The sequence below is a fragment of the Gopherus flavomarginatus genome, chromosome 8, assembly GCF_025201925.1.
Source record: "Gopherus flavomarginatus isolate rGopFla2 chromosome 8, rGopFla2.mat.asm, whole genome shotgun sequence".
NCBI classification, from domain to species: domain Eukaryota; kingdom Metazoa; phylum Chordata; order Testudines; family Testudinidae; genus Gopherus; species Gopherus flavomarginatus.
In genome coordinates, this window is record NC_066624.1 from 73,416,156 (window position 1) to 73,436,297 (window position 20,142).

Sequence of the window (20,142 nt, forward strand, 5' to 3'; positions counted from 1 at the left end):
CATTTTCCCTGCCAGCTTGGGACTCCAGAGCCCTGCCTTGTTGAGCCAGACACGCTAGCCTACTGCAACACAGACCCAGGTCTGGTCCACGGCCCTAAAGCTGAAGAGGTTAACTAAAAACTGCTCAGCAGGTTTCCTATCTCCAGCATCCAGACACCCAGCTCCCAATGGATCCAAACCCCAAATAAAACCATTTTATCTGTATAAAGGTTATACAGGGTAAATTCATAAATTGTCTGCCCTCTGTATAATTGATAGAAAGATATGCACAGCTGTTTGCTCCCCCAGGTATTAATCACTTACTCTGGGTTCAGTAATAAACAAAAGTGATTTTCATAAGAATAAAAACTTGGATTTCAGTGGTTTCAAGTAATAACCGACAGAACAAAATAAGTTACCAAGAAAATAAAGCAAAAACATTCAAGTCTAAGCCTGATACATTAAGAAACTGATTATAGGTAAAATCTCACCCTCAGAAATGTTCCAATAAGCTTCTTTTACACACTAGACTCCTTCCTAGTCTGGGCCCAATCCTTTCCCCTGGTACAGTCCTTGTTAGTTCCAGCAGACATCTTAGGTGGAAAAGAGGGGTGTTCTCATGGCTGGCAGCTCCCTTTGTTCTGTTTCACACCCTTTTATAGTTTTGGTGCAAGGCAGGAATCTTTTTTCTCTTTGGGTCCCACCCCTCCTTCTAAATGCAAAAGAACCAGGTTTAAGATGGATTCCAGTATCAGGTGACGTGTTCACATGTCCTTTGAGATCCCAGTCTCTATTCTTCTAAGGCTGTCCTGCACATACACCAGAAGGTTTGCAAACCATCTACAACCAATTGTCCTAGTCAGTGGAAGCCATCAAGATTCTAAACCATCATTAGTGGCCCACACTTTGCATAATTACAATAGGACCTCAGAGTTATACTTCATATTTCTAGCTTCAGATACAAGAATGACACGTGCATAGTGTCCTTTGATGATCCTCCAGAAAACACCATCCTTGCCACTATGGATATAGAAGCCCTCTACACTAACATTCCACACAAAGGTGGACCACAGGCCATCAGGAATAGTATCCCTGATAATGTCACGGCAAACCTGGTGGCTGAAATTCGTGACTTTGTCCTAACCCACAACTATTTCAGATTTGGGGACAATTTATACCGTCAAGTCAGCAGGACCGCTATGGGTATCCGCATGGCCCCACAGTATGCCAGCGTTTTTTTGGCTGACTTAGAACAACACTTCCTCAGCTCTCGTCCCCTAATGCCCCTAGTCTACTTGCACTACATTGATGACATCTTCGTCATCTGGACCCAGGACTGGCACTAGGGTTTCTCGCACCGTAGGCGCACGGCCATTTCGCCGCCCCCTGCACTGATCCCGCGGCTCCGGTGGAGCTGTCGCAGTCATTCCTGTGGAGAGTCCTTTGGTCCGTGGCTCCAGTGGAGCTGCCGTAGTCATGCCTGCAGGCAGTCCACCGGAGCCGCGCGAGCAGCCGACCATCCGCCCGCAGGCATGACTGCGGCAGCTCCAGCAGAGCCGCAGACCAGCGGACCCCCTGCAGGCATGCCTGCGGCAGGTCAACCAGAGCCGCCTGTCGCCCCCCCGGCAAAATGCCACCCCCTCAATAATCCTGGCGCCCTAGGCGATTGCCTAGGCTGCCTAAATGGTAGCCCCGGCCCTGTCTGGACCCATAGGAAGGAGGCCTTTGGGAATTCCACCAGGATTTCAACAGTTTCCACACCGCCATCAACCTCAGCCTGGACCAGTTCACACAGCGATCCACTTCCTAGACACTACAGTGCTAATAAGTGATGGTCACGTAAACATCACCCTATACCGGAAACCTACTGACCTCTATAGTTACCCTACATGCTTCCAACTTTCATCTAGACCACATCACACGATCCATTGTCTACAGCCAAGCTCTAAGATACAACCGCATTTGCTCCAATCCCTCAGACAGAGACAAACACCTACAGGATCTCTATCAAGCAGGCCCAACAAAGAAAGTAACAGAATGCCACTAGCCGTCACCTACAGCCCCCAGCTAAAACCTGTCTGGCGCATCATCAGGGATCTACAACCTATACTGAAGGACAATCCCTCACTCTCACAGACCTTGGGAGACAGGCCAGTCTTCACTTACAGACAGCTCCCCCCTAACCTGAAGCAAATGCTCACCAGCAACTACACACCACACAACAAAAACACTAGCCCAGGAACCAAACCCTGCAACAAACCCTGGTTTCAACTCTGTCAGCATATCTATTCAAGGGACACCATCATAGGACCTAACCACATCAGCCACACCATCAGGGGCTCATTCACCTGCACATATACCAATGTGATATATGCCATCAAGTGCCAGCAATGCCCTTCTGACCAAACCAGACAGTCTGTATGCAAAAGAATAAATGGACACAAATCTGACATCAAGAATTATAATATTCAAAAACCAGTAGGAGAACACTTCAATCTCCCTGGTCACTCAATAACAGACTTAAATTCTTCAACCAAAAAACTTCAAAAACAGACTGCAATGTGAAACAGCAGAACTGGAATTAATTTTCATACTGGACACCATCAAGTTAGGCCTGAATAAAGACTGGGAGTGGATGGGTCATTACAAAAACTAATTTTCCCCTGCTATTTCCCCCCTACTGTTACTCACAACTTCTTGTCAACTGTTTGAAATGGGCCACCCTCATTGCCACTACAAAAGTGACTTTTCCACCCTTGGTACCCTATTGTTAATTGAATTGTCTCTTTTGACTGACCCCCCCACACTTGGTAAGGCAACTACCATCTTTTCATGTACTATCTATATATACCTGGTATTGTATTTTCCACTCCATGTATCTAAAGAAGTGGTTTCTAGCCCATGAAAGCTTGTTCCCAAATAAATTTGTTAGTCTCTAAGGTGCGACAAGGACTCCTGGTTGTTTTTGCTGATATGGACTAACACGGCTACCATTCTGAAACAAATAGGATGAACACATTCAGTAGATTATAAGCTTTGTAATGATACCTTACAAGATACCTTTTGCCTAAAGCATATTCCAGTTACATCATATTCACACTCATAAGCATGTTTCCATAAAACATTATGGAGTGCAATGTCACATCATGATTTTATACACCTTGATCATATTCCCTATAGTCGTCTCTTTTCTAAGCTGAAAAGTCCAGTCTTATTAATCTGTCCTCCCGTGGAAGCTGTTCCGCACTGCTAATAATTTTTGTTGCCTTTTTCTATACCTTTTCCAATTCAAATATATCTTTTTTTGAGATAGGGCAACCACATCTGCACACAGTATTCAAAATGTGGGCATACCGTAGATTTATATAGAGGGAATATGCTATTTTCTGTCTAATTATCTATCCCTTTCTTAATGATTCCCAACATTCTGTTAGCTTTTTTGACTGCCACTGCACATTGAGAAGATATTTTCAAAGAACTATCCACAGTGACTCCAAGATCTTTTTTTTGAATGGCAACAGATAACATAATTTTATATGTATAGTTTGGATTATGTTTTCCCATGTGCATTACTTTGCATTTATCAACATTGAATTTCATCTGCCATTTTATCGCCCAGTCACTCAGTTTTGTGAGATCCCTTCATAGTCTGCTTTGGACCTAGCAATCTTAAGTAGTTTCGTATGATCTGCAGATTTTGCCACCTCAGTCATTACCCTTTTTTCCAGATCATTTATGAATATGTTGAACTGTACTGGTCCACTGGGGGACACCACAATTTACCTCTCTCCATTCTAAAAAATGGCCATTTATTCCTTCCCTTGCCTTCCCATCTTTCAACCATGATAGGACCTTCCCTGTAAACCCATGACAGCTTAGTTTGCATAAGAGCCTGTGGTGAGGGACCTAAGTACATCTAAGTACACTAGATGGTGCATCTAAGTACACTAGATGCACTGGATCACCCTTGTTCATGTGCTTGTTAACCCCCTCAAAAAATTCCTGTATATTGGTGATGCATGATTTCCCTTTACAAAAGCTATGTTGGCTCTTCCTCCAAAAATCGTGTTCATCCATGTGTCTGATCATTCTGTTTTTTACAACCAATTTGCCTAATACTTAAGTTAGGCTTACCAGCCTGTAATTGGCAGGATCGCCTCTGGAGCCTTTTTCAAAATTGGCATCACACTAGCTATCCTCCAGTCATCTGGTACAGAAGCTGATTTAAATGATAGGTTACATACGACAGTTATTAGTTCTGCAATTTTACATTTGAGTTCCTTCAGAACTCTTGGGTGAATACCATCTGGTGCTGGTGATTGATTACTGTTTAATTTATCAATTTGTTTCAAAACCTCCTCTAATGACACCTCAGTCTGGGACAGTTCCTCAGATTTAAATTCATTGAGTTTCTCTGCAATGGCCCTATCTTCTCTGAGTGCTCCTTTAGCATCTTGATCACTGGTTCTTTAGCAGGCTTCCTGCTTCTGATGTACTTAAACAAAAATTTTGCTGTTACTTTTTGAATCTTTTACTAGCTGTTCTTCAAATTCTTTTTTTGCCTTCCTAATTATATTTTTACACTTCAGTTGCTCCTTTATATTTTCCTTAATATGTTTTAACTTCGACTTTTTAAATGATACCGTTTTGCCTCTAACTGCTTCTTTTACTTTGTTGTTTAGCCACAGTGGCACTTTTTTTGTACTTTTTTCCCCTAGGCCAGTGGTTTCAAACTGTGGGTCGTGACCTAGTACTGGGTCGCGGAATGTAATGCACTGGGTGACAGCGGCTCCGGTCAGCACTGCCGACCAGGCCATTAATAGTCCCGTCGGCGGTGGTGCTCGGCTGAAGCAGGCACCAGTCCCTACCTCTTCAAACACCGCACTGCACCCCAGAAGTGGCCAGCAGCAGGTCTGGCTCCTAGGTGGGAGTGTAATGGAGCTGTGCGTGCTGCTTCTGCCCCGAGCACCAGTTCCGGACTCCCATTGGCTGGTTCCCGCCAATGAGAGCTTGCGGGGGTGGTGCCTGCGGGCGAGTGCCACGCAGAGATGCTTGCACGCCTCTGCCTAGGAGCCAGACCTGCTGCTGACCACTTCTGGGGCGCAGCGTGGTCTGCCAGGATGGGCAGGAAACCTGCCTTAGCACCCCCACTATGCATCTGACCAGAAGCTGCCTGAGGTAAGCCCATGCCCCAACCCCAATCCCCAGCCCTGAGCCCCCCCAACCCAGAGTCCCTTCCTGCACCCTAAACCCCTCATTCCCAGACCCACCCCAGAGCCTGCACCCCCAGCCCAGAGCCCAGACCCCCTCCAGCACTCCAACGCTCTGCCCCAGACCTGAGCCCCTCCCAAAACCCAGAGCCCCATCTGGCACTCAAACCCCTCATCTTTGGCCCCACCCCACAGCCTGCACCCCCAGTCCAGAGCCCTGAACCTCTGCCATACCCAACCCCCTACCCCAGCCCAGAGCCCCCTCCCACACCCTGAACTCTCGTTCCTGGCCTGGCCTGCAGTCCTTATCCCTGCTCCCCAATCCTCCGCCCCAGCCCTGAGCCTCTCCCAATCCTCATCCCCAGCTCCATTGCATCATGGGCCTTTTCCTGCTGGGGGCAACCACCAGTGGCAGGGTTCCTGTGGAGGCCCAGCTGCAACTTAAATTTTGCTTCATTTTGGCATAATACCTGCTGTCCATCAGATACTGGAAGTTGAAGTTGCTCGGAGTCCCTGGCAGGCAGCACACTCTGGTCCTTTGGAAGAAGAAGGTTCTTTCATCCACCATCAAGGGCTTATATCTGTTGAAAGCATGATCTCAAGAAATGAAACTCTGGCCAGGGCACAGTGATGCTGTTAATGGATCCTGTAAGAAGCTCTATCCAGAGTTCCCTGGAAAGGTCACTTCAATGCATGTGTGGCCTTCGAAAGTTTTTGGCATTTATGCCAAGAGGAACAAATGAAATGATCAGGTGGAATGGCTCATGTTTTCATATATCTGTGTCCAAAATGGAGCTGAAAATGCTTCGGAAATAACTCTGTCTGAGCTGCCCTCTATCTATATTTGTTTGCAACCCCATGCAGAGAATGCTGGCCAAGGCAGAATGGGCATGGGCCATCATGCAGAGTTGTGCCATTAGAATAACCTTTCATTCTCACTGCATTTTTGAGGTGGGAAGGGGACAAATATACCCACTGCTGGAGAAAGCAAACTCACAAAAATGGAAATGGCCATATGCAAACCTATGTCTATATATGCATCACTCTAGAGGAAACTCTACAATATTTCTGTGGAAATAAACCAGGCAATACAGCAGCTGTCTAAATACCATGTACTCAGACAAAAGAAAGGGGTGCAGAATGACTACCTGATGTATATGATGTGACTAATGCACAAAACCACTTTGAAAATACCATTTCAGGTGAAAGACAAACAAGTTAGTGTGATCTATTAGAATAATTATGGCATCTAACCTGGTAAAATGTCTTGGCTGTTTAGCATCTTGACTGTGGGAGTTGTGAGTAGCTGCTGTGAACATTCTTAACTTGTGTGTATCTGAAGCACCCTGCTGCTCAGGGCTAACATTTTTTGTGATGAAACAGTTGGATGCAGGTTTTCAGACAGTGGCCAGGTGTATGTATGCTGTGTGGCTGCACTTTATGTTAGGTTTTGTCTGAGTTGTATGCTATCACCATGATGCTTTCTATAAGAATACTGAGCATCCTTTACAGGGCATCTTGAGGTTTATCATAGAATATCACTATTGGAAGGGACCTTAGAAGATCATCTAGTCCAACCCCCTACTTAAGGCAGGACCAACCCCCGAACAGATTTTTGCCCCAGGTCTCTAAATGGTCCCCTTAAGGATTGAACTCACAACACTGGGTTTAGCAGGCTAATACTCAAACCACTGAGCTATTCCTCCCCCTTAAGCCAGTTCCCTCCATAGTCAACATCCAAACTGTAGGTACTTGTGTACTATAAAAGGTATGTAATAGAGGATAAGAACTATGCAGTGTGTTTTTACTTCCCTGGGTAACAGAACCAATGCTGAATGAGGCAGGTTTGAATGTGTGAATAGTACATTATTTAGGCTGAAGTGGTGTTAGTCTGTTCTTTCTTTCACAGATTATAAAGAACTGACTTTACCCAGTTTTGACAATCTGTTGGGATCAATGCAGGTGTGAGATAAAAGCATCCGAGTCAACGTGTTTAGATTGCAATGTAGTATGTCTTCTGCCAGTGCGTTTGTGCACTTAGTGAGGGTTTTCAAGCCAGCAGAATGCATTGGCATTGGCCTCATTCAGTCACTAAAAGAGGAATACAGTCAGTCTAAAAAGGCATCTTTTTAACTTTTCCACACTGATTCTACCTCCTCAAAATGTGTGACCACAATCTCCGTCCTTGGGTGGATTAATTGGTTCTCAGAAGTCTCTGAAGATTCAAAAATGTGACTCATATATCCATAGTTCTGGTAGCATTAACATCACAAAGCCAACGTTAGCAGTAAAAAATGCTAAGCCAGTTGTTGACACTCTGTGGAAATGAAGTCTTTCAAGACCCTCTTTGAAATTAGATTGGCGTTTTGGAAAAGATGTGATCATACGTTTCTAAGGATATGTTTGTAAGACTATATCTATGCTACTTGCACTGTGGAGGCACAGATGCAAACCTGCAGGTATGCTGCTTTAGTGTAAACAATTGCTACAGTGATGGAAGGGTTTTTTCTTTGCTGTAATAAATCCACCCCCTTGAGAGGCCATGGTGAGGTTGACTGAAGAATTTTTCTGGTCACCTAGAGCTGTCTAAACCAGGGCTTAGGTTGGTTTAACTAAATCGCTGAAGAATGTGAATTTTTCACACCCCTGAGCCATGTAGTTACATCAATACAAGTCTTAGGTGTAGACAAGGCCTAAACTATAACCAATCACTGTTCTTCCAACCAGTCTGCAATGATATTCAAAGATTTACCTGGCAGAAATAAAATACAGATGAGAGAAGCCCTTTTTTAAACATTAAACTAATTTGATGAGTATAAAACAAAAAGCAAGCTAATATTTGTTACGGGGAGGAGGGGGATAAGGGAATAGACAAAGAAAACATGAAAGGGGAGAAGGGAACAGTGACACCACTAAACACTCTTTCTTGCTGGTGTGTGAGTACAACAGAATGCTAATTCTTAAATGTTCTATGAAATGAGGCCATGCCAAAAGTGAAATTTGCTATGGTCAAATCTGATGTTTTACTCTTATGCTTGCACTAGTCTGAACTCTGGCAACTCAGGCCTGATCCTGTAGTTGGATCTGCCTGGAGAAATCCTGAAGAATGCCATTGAAATCAATGGGGCTGTGCTGGGATCCACCTGTACAGATCAGATTTCAGGAGCAGAGTCATAAAGATATACATGTACGAGTTCTTTAAGTAAATTTAAATTTATTTATTCCAATCATTATGATGTGGCAGTTCAAGATCTCTCCCAAAATTAACTCTCGACTGTAAAGAACAACTGAATTACATTACCAACTGATTATAAAATGAATGGAAAACTGTGGAAGGGGAAGGGATTGCGTGTGTGTGTACGTGCACAACATATATACAAAGGAATTATAGTCAGACAAATGCATGTGTACCCTGAAGACAGAATATTAATAGAAAAGTATCATTCAGTAATCGAACTAGGAAAGACCTTGAATGCTAATATGAGTGAGGCTTTCTAGTATTCAGAGACCTATTTCAGGTATTGAGAATTCAGAGCAGGTATAACAGTAACAAAACAAATTACTGCAGAGAAAAAAAAATCACCATTTCCTCTCTTAATCCTTTGAATGGCTTGGTGCATTCACTTCAATGTTTGAAAAACAAAGGAAGAGATCTTATATCTTATTTGTGTAAATGGGATGTTATAATTTTGACAATATATGTTATGCCTTTAAAATGGCATTCTGTAGAGCTCAGTATTCAAAAGCTAAGGGCAGCACAGGACCACCCCAGAAATGTTGCATCTTCATTGAACATTAACCTTTTAAGCGTTCCCTACGTGTATAAGTTAAGCCAAGCAGCACCAGCTTGTGACGTGGTAGTATGTCTCCACATTCCATTGAAATAAATGGTGTCATCTGGAGGAGGGAGAAAACTTGTTCACCTTAGCCTCCAATGATAGAACAAGAAGCAATGGGCTTAAACTGCAGTAAGGGAGATTTAGGTTGGACATTAGGATAAAGTTCCTAACTGTCAGGGTAGTTAAACACTGGAATAAATTGCCTAGGGAAGTTGTGGAATCTCCATCTCTGGAGATATTTAAGAGTAGGTTAGATAAATGGATGGTCTAGACAGTATTTGGTCCTGCCGTGAGGGCAGGGGACTGGACTCGATGACCTCTCGAGGTCTCTTCCAGTCCTAGAGTCTATGAGTCTATGTTGTAACAAAACCATGCCTTTCCTGACTGTACTGCACTGTACATCCCAACTGTCTCTGCACTGTACGTCCCAGATTCCATATGGTAAGTATCCAGAGATGTCATTTATTTAGCCCTTGGGCAGAGGTGAAAATAACGTAAAGGATTTACCGGTACGCCGGAGTCCTGAGGGGGCGTGGCCTCAACTGGAAGAGGTGGGGCCTTTCAAGATTTGAAGGCCCTGGAGCTCTGGCTGTGGCTGGGAGCCCCAGGGCCTTTAAATCACCCCAGAGCTACCAGCTGCAGAGGCAGCTGGGAGCCCCAGGGCTCAGGGGTGAATTAAAGGGCCCAGGGCTCCAGCAGCTGTTGGAGCCCTGGGCTCTTTAAATCACTGCTGAAGAAGCCAGTCCAGTCCGGCATGGCGTACCACCTCTTGCTGGTATGTGGTACCCGTACCATACCAGCTTACTTTCACCTCTGCCCATGGGCTTCTTTTCATCTAAGTATCATGCAGTACATCAATCATGAGATTTCTAGGGCACTTAGTGAGGATGTTGAGCTGTTCACAGTTGTTCGGTTTGTAACTCTGTCTGGATGTACTGGCTTTTTTTATTTGTTCTACCATGCTATTGGTTTTCAGTGCATACAAAGTAAAATATTTAAATACAGATGATACTTGTCAAACAAATCAGTTAGGGGCCAGTCACTGAGAAGAGTGCTGGGGTGATGCACAGAGAGAATCAAACAACCCCTTGTACTCGGCCAAATGCAGCTCCAACCCTTGAGGCTGCAATCGGCCCCGCTTGTCTGCAGGGACAGCCCTTTCACAGGGGAGACTGGAGAAATTCACCAGGTAGCTCTACCCCACCCCACCCTTGGACATAGCTCCCACCGCCTTTTCCACATAGCCACAGAAGCAATTTCAGTGGGAGCTGAGTTCTGTGTGTCTTCCCCGGCACAGGAGGAACTGTACTGGTTAGTGTGCCAGGGCTCCCTCTCCACACAAAGGTGGAGTCAGAATTTGCCTTTTTTAGCAGATAGAGTAAATAGAAATTAGAAATATATTGTATTACAGTATATACCAAAGGGAAAGACAAACTAGATAATAACCCTATAAAGGTCAAGGTATGCGCCCCATATTTTATTTTAAACATTTACAATACTCATCACTTAAAAGGAAAAATCATTCCATCTTTGTGCATGGGGATCATTATTATTTATTTTTAAAGACTGGCTAGTTATTGAAATTTGATCTGAACAGGATCACACTGGGTTAGTTTGAGGTATTCAAGAGTTTGGATCTAGGCTCAAATTTTACTTGCATAGTCCATGGAACCTCACACCCAAATATATGCCATGGTGATGTTTAGGTGTGAGGCTTCTCCAGGACTACCTGCCAGTGCTTTCTAGCACAAGTGGCAGAATAGGGCCAGCTGAATGAGGAGGTGCAGACAGTGTCTTCCTTCTCTGGAACTGAGCAGACTTATTCTCACCCAGACTCTTTTCTGTGGCTGGCATGGGTTTGCCGAGTGTGTGGTGCTCTGAATTACCTTGCAGATATATTGTCACGGATCAGAGTTTACCAAAAGAGAACCCCGGAGATTTGGATTTAGCTTACTGGATATCAACCCATCCATTTCAGATGGGTTCAGATATCTTAATTGTTTATTCAGCCTTAGAAATTAGTTGCATTTTGTCTATCCCAATTTAAAATCTCTGTCCTGCAATTCAAAGGCTTCCCTGGGTTCAAGTTATGTAAGCGATCCCCTCTTTCCCCATGACATCCTGCAGTAACTATTCCATGGAACTGTGACCCTGCCAATCAGGCCTATTGAGGACAAGGGATGGGATTTTTACGGGACCTGGACCTAGTCAATGAAGCTTTCTTCTGCAAGAGATCAGAACAAGTATGCGTCTTGCCCCATTCAGAATGAAATGCAATACTCATCTCTCCAACTTAGCTTTCTTCCAGTCACCTCTTCACACAGATACTTCACTCATTCTCTCACACTTTCACAACTTCTATGTACTTTTCAAGTTGCCGCTTACTGGCGGGTAGGGTAAGAGTGTTAACTTCAATTTTAACACCTTTGGGGTATAGAAATACCATAGGAATGAGGACTATGTAAACAGCCTGATCTATTTTTAACATAGCCGTCACTTTAGAGACTGGGTGCTCAGGATTACATTGCACTTCATTGCTGCCCCTTTCTTGCCCCAGAATACCACCTACCCTGAGGGAGAATGCTATGCTGGCTTTAATAAGTCGGCATTAAATCCCTTTTGTGTCAGTGGAGGCAGTGCAGTTGGGACTTAGGCAGGACTGAGGATCTGGCCCCAGTGTCACGAATGTTGATGAAAATACTAGCAGCAACACATACTGTGATGCAAATGCTAGACAGCATGAAAAAGCAGTGATTGAATTCTAGCTGAGATTGTACAGTGGACCTTGGATAAATATAAATAGCTAAAACTATGAGGGTTTGTATAGTTCTAGTCATAAGTGATCTAGCTTGCCAAGTGGAAAAGTAACAGGAATAAATGAACCTGCACCTCTTTAAATTCCAAGGGACAGTGAGGTGACAATTAAAAACAAAACAAAACAAAACAAAAGAAGCCCTCCATTATTCTAAAATAAGAGTATTGACATTTGTAATGGCCTATTTTATAAGCAACACCTCACACATTTTTAAAGATTGTGGCTTTGCAGACAGATGTGTCAGCCTTAATGGTTCAGTCACATTTCACACATCCAGTGATGAATATTTTGCATGAGTGCCAATTAATCTAAGATAGCTGAGAAACCAAAAAGTGGCCAATATCAGAGAAGTGCAGAACTAGTCTGAAACATTTTAAATAGTTTGAAACTCACACTGTTTGATGATTTGTGGGCGTGGGAATAGTCTGTAAGTAACTAGAGAATGTGAAAATAGAAGGATCCATAATTCATCTGTCCTCATAGCACATACATAACAGCAAATGTTCATATTTTTGAAGTGAAATGTTAGGAAGTAAATTACATTATTTTCTAAGCAGTCTGAGAATGTAAACCTGAAGTATTTTGGAAAGAGTAGAGAATGCAGATCTGTTGATATACTGATATACAACTGACTATGTCTTAAGGCATTCTAGGGAATTAGTTATTTGTTAGAGAGGAGAGTTGCAGGCAAATGTAGTTATTTTAAACATCCTATAGAATAGCTATAGTGAGTAAGTCATGATTGCCTTCTAATAATTTTGAATAGTGACCAACACATCCTAAAAGCATTTGTTACAGTAGGTGTGGAACGTCATGTGAAACCTTCATTTTCCCACAGTCATAGCTTCAGGCAGTTAATAACAAAATATTAAATGATTAATCTCTTTCTCTGGCAAGAAAACAAGTATGTGAAAGAAAATTGGATAGACTAAGCCAAATTTTCAAAAGTGGCCAGTGATTTTTGGGTGCCCAATTTGCGACACCTTTAAAGGGTTAGCATTTCAGAGGGTGAATGGTCAGAAAATCAGTCCCTTTTAAATGTCTCAAATTGGGCATCCCAAATCAGCAGTAGCAAGAGACTCTCTGGAAAGTACATAGTGGAGAGCAGTTCTAGGCTCAGTTCTTCTTTACTCACTCTCTGGAAACAATTGCAGTGGGACCTGATGCCAAAGAGTTGTCTTGGTACAACCTATTTACAGTGGAGTAAAACCTCAGCATGAGCAGAGTGAAGATTCTCTATAAAGCAAGTGGAAGTCTATTTAATTACTGAATTGGAGACTTTTGTCTCCATCACCCGATCAAGAGAACTTCCTTGGATGGTACATTCCCTTTAATCAGGTTTGATTGAATGTTCAGATTTAATGAGTTTATTCTACTAGCAAAGACCCACTTTTATTGTGGCTAAAAATACTTCAGAGAAGCTGGAGCTATGCACATTACAGATTGCTCTGTCTAAAAAATCTTCCAAATACCCAGATGTGCAGCTTAGGCAGACACAGATTAAGCAGGCCTGTGATTTTAAAAGAGTTAACTGTTTAATCTCAACGTTAATGTGGCATCTTTGCTTTGTTTTGTAATAAATTATGTACCTAAAAAAAGTGTACTTGGCTAAAATGTCAATTGAAAATATAGCTAAAACACACTCATTATTCTTGATTTTAATACAGCATTGTTTTGGTGGGATCAGTAAATCAGAACTCACTAATCCCTAGAACAGTTTGAAAACACCATATTTATTCACATTTAGAAACTAAACATTCCAGTTGAAAAGGTCAGTGGTACATATAGCATGTGCTGTAAGATTGGTAACTGCTCAAATCTTCTCAGTTGTGAGACAGCTGGATAAACAAAGCACGGATTAGCCAGGTCTGGCTGTAAGCCTGCAGAGCATCTTCATCTGTAGCTTTCTGTCATTAGTAGTTCACAGAACTAAGGCCTGGTCTACACTACGAATTTAGGTCGAATTTAGCAGCACTAAATCAAATTAACCCTGCACCCGTCCACACAACGAAGCCATTTACTTTGACATAAAGGGCTCTTAAAATCAATTTCTGTACTCCTCCCCAACGAGGGGAATAGCGCTGAAATCGACATTGCTGGTTCAAATTAGGGTTAGTGTGGACACAATTTGACAGTATTGGCCTCCGGGAGCTATCCCACAGTGCACCATTGTGACCGCTCTGGATAGCAATCTGAACTCGGATGCACTGGCCAGGTAGACAGGAAAAGCCCTGGGAACTTTTGAATTTAATTTCCTGTTTGCCAAGCCTGGAGGGCTGATCAGCACAGGTGACCATGCAGAGTTCATCAGCACAGGTAACAATGAAGTCCGAGAATCGAAAAAGAGCTCCAGCATGGACTGTATGGGAGGTACTGGATCTGATCGCTGTATGCGGAGAGGATTCCGTGCTAGCAGAACTACGTTCCAAAAGATGGAATGCCAAAACATTTAAAAAAGTCTCCAGGGGCATGATGGAGAGAGGACAAAATAGAGACTCACTACAGTGCTGTGTGAAAGTTAAGGAGCTCAGACAAGTGTACCAGAAAACCAAAGAAGCAAACGGACAGTCTGGTGCAGAACTGCAGACATGCTGCTTCTACGCTGAGCTGCATACAATTCTAGGGAATGCTGCCACCACTACCCCATTCCTGACCGTGGATTCCGAGGAGGGGGTACTCTCAGCCATGCCTGAAGATTTTGCGGACGGGAAAGATGAGGAGGAGAAGGAGGACGAACTTGCAGAGAGCACACAGCACACCATTCTCCCCAACAGCCAGGATCCTTTTCTCAGCCTGACTGAAGTAGCCTCCCAACCCTCCCAAGGCGGTATCCCATACCATGAAGCCATAGAAGGGACCTCTGGTGAGTGTACCTTTGTAAATATAAAACATGGTTTAAAAGCAAATGTTTTTTAATATTTAATTTGCCCTGAGGATTTGGGATGCATTCGCGGCCAGTGCAGTCACTGGAAAAGTCTGTTAACATGTCTGGGGATGGAGTGGAAATCCTCCAGGGACATCTCCATGAAGCTCTCCTGGAGGTTCTCCAAAAACCTTTGAAGAAGGTTTCTGGGCAGGGCAGCCTTATTCTGTCCTCCATGGTAGGACACTTTACCACGCCATGTTAGTCGCAAGTAATCTGGTATTATTGCGTGACAAAGCATGACAGCGTATGGTCCCGATATTTGGTGGCATTCAAGCAACATCCTTTGTTTGTCTTACTGTGTTATCCTCAGGAGAATGATATCATTCATGGTAACCTGGTTGAAATACAAGGATTTAATTAAGGGGACAGAGGTGGCTGTTCCTACGTTGCTGTTTGCCTATGGCTGAAAAGAAATCCTTCCCTGCAGTTAGCCAAGCGGTGGGGAGCGGGGAGCATTGGCGCTGAGGTGTTCGTGTTTGGCTAGCAGGGATCTTCCCTGATATCAGCCATGTGGTGAGAGGAGGGGTAAAGTAATCATCCCAGAGAATTGGATTGTTTGGGGTTAGTTTGGTTTCTGCTGCTGTATGTTAACACGAAAACTGCAGCACTCAACGGGCTTTGCTTGGTATGGGAAAGGAGGGTGCTGCTTTTATGAAGGTCACAGAAGCCGAAAGACAGTGGCTTACAATGGTCTCATACAAGCCGAATTCTGTTGCCCGGCCCTGTATCTGTGATCTCTAACACCAAAGCCGCAGGCACTCAATATTAAGATGCAAAATGCGACCTTGTACCAGAATCATATGTGCTATGTAATGTGAATGGTGTTGTTCACTATGAAAGAGTATACTCATTGTTCTGTAAAATGTATATTTTTAAATACTTCTCTCCCCTTTTTCCCTCCCGCAGCTGCAAATGTTTCAAGCCTCCCTCCTCCGTCCCTAAGGCTGTCTCAGATAAGGCGGCAAAAAAAACACACGAGATGAAATGTTCTGTGATCATGCAGTCGACCCACAGTGAAAGAGCTCATTTTAATGAGTGGAAGGACATAGTATCACAGTACAGGAAAGCGGCCAACAAACGTGGACGGGGAGGGATGAACGTGAGGACAGGAGGGACGAATGTGAGGACAGGAGGGATGCGTGAGATGAGAGGTGGCGGCAGGAAGATCAGAGAAGGCAGGATCAATCAGACATGCTCCAGCATCTGGTGAAGCTTCAGGAATGGCAGCAGGATCACAGAGTGCCACTGCAGCCCCTGTATAACTGCCCTACCCCCTCCTCATGTTCCATAGCCTCCTCACCCAGATGCCCAAGAATGCGTGGGGGGGGAGGCTCAGTGCACCCTGCCTCTCCACCCCAGTGGACAGCCCAAGCAAAAGGCTGTCATTCAAAAAGTTTTGAAGTGGTCTTTTCCTTCCTTCCCTCCTCCCACCCCCCACCCAGGCTACCTTGTCAGTTCTCTCCCTATTTTTATAATCAATAAAGAATACATGGTTTTTAAATGACTGTTCCACCAGTCTGTGCTTGTTTCCTGGGCCCAGAATCGGTGTTCCACGGCATGAACCTGCCCCATTAACACCATGATCTCCAAAGCGCCGGAGTCCGTGGTTTGAGAGAATTCTGTGTCCATGTCCTCATCACTCTTGTCGTCGTGCTGCCACCTCCTCCTCGCCTGGTTTTGCAGGTTCTGGTTCAGCATAAACTGCATGATAATGCGCGAGGTGTTTACAATGTTCATGACTGCTGTGTTGAGCTGAGTGGGCTCCATGCTTGCCGTGGTATGGCGTCTGCACTGGTAACCCAGGAAAAAAGGTGCAAAACGATTGTCTGTCGATGCTTTCATGGAGGGAGGGAGGAAGAGGGGGGACTGACGACATGTACTCAGAACCACCCACAACAATGTTTTTTGCCCCATCAGGCACTGGGAGCTCAGACCAGAATTCCAATGGATGGAGGAGACTGCGGGAACTATGGGATAGCTATGGGATAGCTACCCACAGTGCAACACTCCGGAAGTTGTGCTTAGTGTGGCTGCATTCACTCAACTTTATACAATCTGTTTCCAAAAATCGAATTCTGTAAAATCGGAGTAATCCCATAGTGTAGACATACCCTAAGACAACATTTGGAAAGAGAGAGAGGTAGTCCTGCGGATGGGTACGCTGGCCTTTCACATCTGCAGACTAGAATTGAAAAACTTTTAATCATGAATCAAATGAGGCTGGTGGTCATATCCTAGTCCTTAGCGGACATTTGCTCATATCACAGAACTTCATAATCTATCATAATTTGGCATGACTGACAATCTCATTCCAAGGAATATGGTATAAGCAATGCCATTGCAGATCAGGACTGAGATGTATTAACAATTCTTGTCAAGAGACTTATACAGTGCTTGCCTGGCACTAGCCAGTGATGCTATTACTTCACTTCACTGTGCACAATATACTTTTACAAATAGAGTAACATTCAGAAAAAAATAGGGCAATTAACTCATTGATGGCTGGTTCAAACTTTATGGCCTCTTTCCCAGCAATGAACTTATTGAACTGGTGGGGCAAAGCAGTGGCATTTTACAAATCATTAAGAATTCAGTCTTTGAAACCCATCAAGCTTACCTGGTCAATACTAGAAAATGTGGCTTATTTTAAATGTGCACATCACACTATTCATTCGTTGTCCATTTAGGTCTCTAATTAGGTGCCTGTGGCATGTGGTTCAGTATAACTAAAACACAACTCTGTGTTAAGCAAACAAATCTGAAGTTCTTTTGTCCTGAGCTGCCAACCCTGCCATAGAACAGCTCTTCCTGGATTTCCACAGCACAATCTGGTGCATTTATTTTCTGCTAAAACAAGTATCTTAAACACAAAATTGTCTCCAAAGCACCTGAGCTCAGTGTTTGGTCTAATCACCATGTCTCCAACACTGCTCTCCAACTGCCTCTCCTCTCTATTCTGTCTGCTCTTATCCAGTGCTATTCAGGAAATTCTTCCAATGTTCATCACCATAGTCCTCTTTTTTTAATTATTTTTTACTGTGTATTTATTTTTATTTTTCAGACTGGAACAAGCTTATTGAGTATAAGCCTGGCTCTGGCAGCATACCTTTGTTTCCCCGCATTCATCTGGAAACCTGTGATGGACCTGTTTCCTCAATCCAGACCACTATTGAACTGCAAACCAATTACATTGGAAAGGGCTGTGACCGAGAGACATACTCTGAGAAATCACTACAAAAATTATGTGGTATGTGCTTGGTTTTCAGTTTACTTATTAATTCTTTCTGTCCAGATAAAGTAGTTTTTCCATAAACACACAGTCCAAGTCGCTACTGTATATGTGGTTTTACATATGCACAATGACCATTATAGCTAACTGGCTGGTACCCATAGGAATTAATCATGATGTGACATCAGAGGTAGTTCTTGCTTTTCTCTTCCTTCTCTTTCTTCATTACTTTCTTACTTTCCATTTTCCTCTCCTTCCTCTCTTCTCCTCTTTATCTTCTTTCCTTCTCATCCTTCTCCCGTCCCTTCATTTATGATGTGGATGATTTATTATTTCTATTGTGGTCTTACCTAGGGTTCTGATCCATGTTTATCATACCAGGAGCTGTATAAACAAATAACAGATTATTATGAAAACCTTAGCATTTCACCCACATGAAATTATAGCTCCTGATCCAATGACCCTTTCTAATTTCATTGCACCAAACAAATCTACTTAAGAAATGTCATGCAGTCCTTTGCCAGAGTTTAAATTAAAAAAAAAAAAAGGAAAGTTTGGGATACTATGGACAAAGATATTTCAGAGATGGATAGTTTCTACAAAAGATATTCTGACTCAGTGAAGAGTTTCCAAATGTGTTTTGGAACTAGACTTGAACTAGATGCTCCAAATTTGTTTTGCTGTGCAGGTATCACCAACAGGAAAAGTGTCTTGTTATTCTTGGAAGGCAAGAGGACTATTTAGTTAGCTATTAGTTAGTTAAGAAAAAAAGTACACCTATGACCTGAAATTTTTATTTCTATTTGTGGTCTCTGGTATAGTTTCTGAGCATTGGAGTGACCAACACTCCAGCTAAAGGCTTGCGTAAGATTTGCACTTCAGGATGTTCACAGACTAAGCCACACTTTAGAGCTATGTACACTTTACCTTATGATATCTGCAGCCCCAGGGTGTGTCATTCTTAAGGCCTGTGTCTGACCTGCTATCAATGTGCAGTTAGGCAGTCTGTAGCCTTAGAGTGCATCTTTCCTAAGACCCATGTCTAAGCTTCTACAAATATGTTCTAGGATGCCCACAATCCATACAACTTTTCCATTTTAATTCATACCTTTTCTGTTCTGCTTTATTAATTGGCTTAAATTTGCTTTGATAGCACCATTGCAATACTGCACAGATGTATGGATCGATAAACTAACCTTTGAGAAAATAATTTTGGGCCTGAAAATGTCTCAGGCAACTTTACCAAACATTTTTTAAAAATCTGAAGCATTTCCCAGGCCAAAAACCTTTAACTTGGAGTTAAGATTATAAATATTGTGACGGGGCAAAGCCAAATGGTTATAGAAAAGTAGTGGGAGATAGATATATTAGCCCCAGGTTAAGCAAATCCCTGGTACCAGGATAAGTAAATGGCAGCTACTCCAGGTCAGTTAAGACACCTGGGGCCAATTAAGAGCTTTCCAGAAGGCAGGGAGGATGCTAGGTTGATTGGGACTCCTGAAGCCAATCAGGGGCTGGCTGAAACTAGTTAAAAACCTCCCAGTTAGTCAGGTGGGCGTGCATGTCAGGAGCTGTGAGAAGTTGTGGTGTTGGAGAGACTGAGCTGTACACACCATATCAGGCACAAGGAAGGAGGGCTTTAGGTAAGGGTGAAGTGGAGCTTGAGAAAGTGAGGGCTGCTGTGGGGAAGTAGCCCAGGGAATTGTACGTGTCCTGTTCCTAAAAGTTCAGCTACCATAGCTGATACGATTAGGGTCCCTGGGCTGGAGCCAGGAGTAGAGGGAGGGCCTGGGCTCCGCTCCTTTGCCCCCCTCCCCCCAATTAATCACAGATACTGGGAGACAACAGAGACTGTGCATGGGAGGATAGCTTCTCCTTACCTCCCTTGCTGGCTTATGATGAAAATGGCTCAGTAGACTGTGACCCTTGTCTCTAGAGCGAGAAGGGTTAAGTGGAGGGTCACAGTGAGCCTCTGAGGCTAGTGAAATCCATCAGGAAATGCAGGACCCATGGAGACAAGGACAGAGTTTTGTCACTATCTATCAGTTAGTTGGGGTGGGGGGGGGTAAACAAGAAGTAAAAGAATACTATTGTCCTCATAAAATCTGTTAGCCAGGAAATTGCACAGGTAAGGTAACACAAAC

General features: G+C 43.5%; 1 protein-coding gene across 1 annotated transcript in view; it reads left to right on the plus strand.

The window, feature by feature from the left end:
• CLSTN2 (calsyntenin 2) overlaps positions 1-20,142 on the plus strand; it is a 771,758-nt gene that overhangs the window by 629,988 nt on the left and 121,628 nt on the right. The window contains exon 6 of the mRNA XM_050964016.1: positions 17,831-18,016. Coding sequence (XP_050819973.1) covers positions 17,831-18,016 — 186 coding nt within the window. The remainder of the gene's footprint in view (positions 1-17,830; positions 18,017-20,142) is intronic.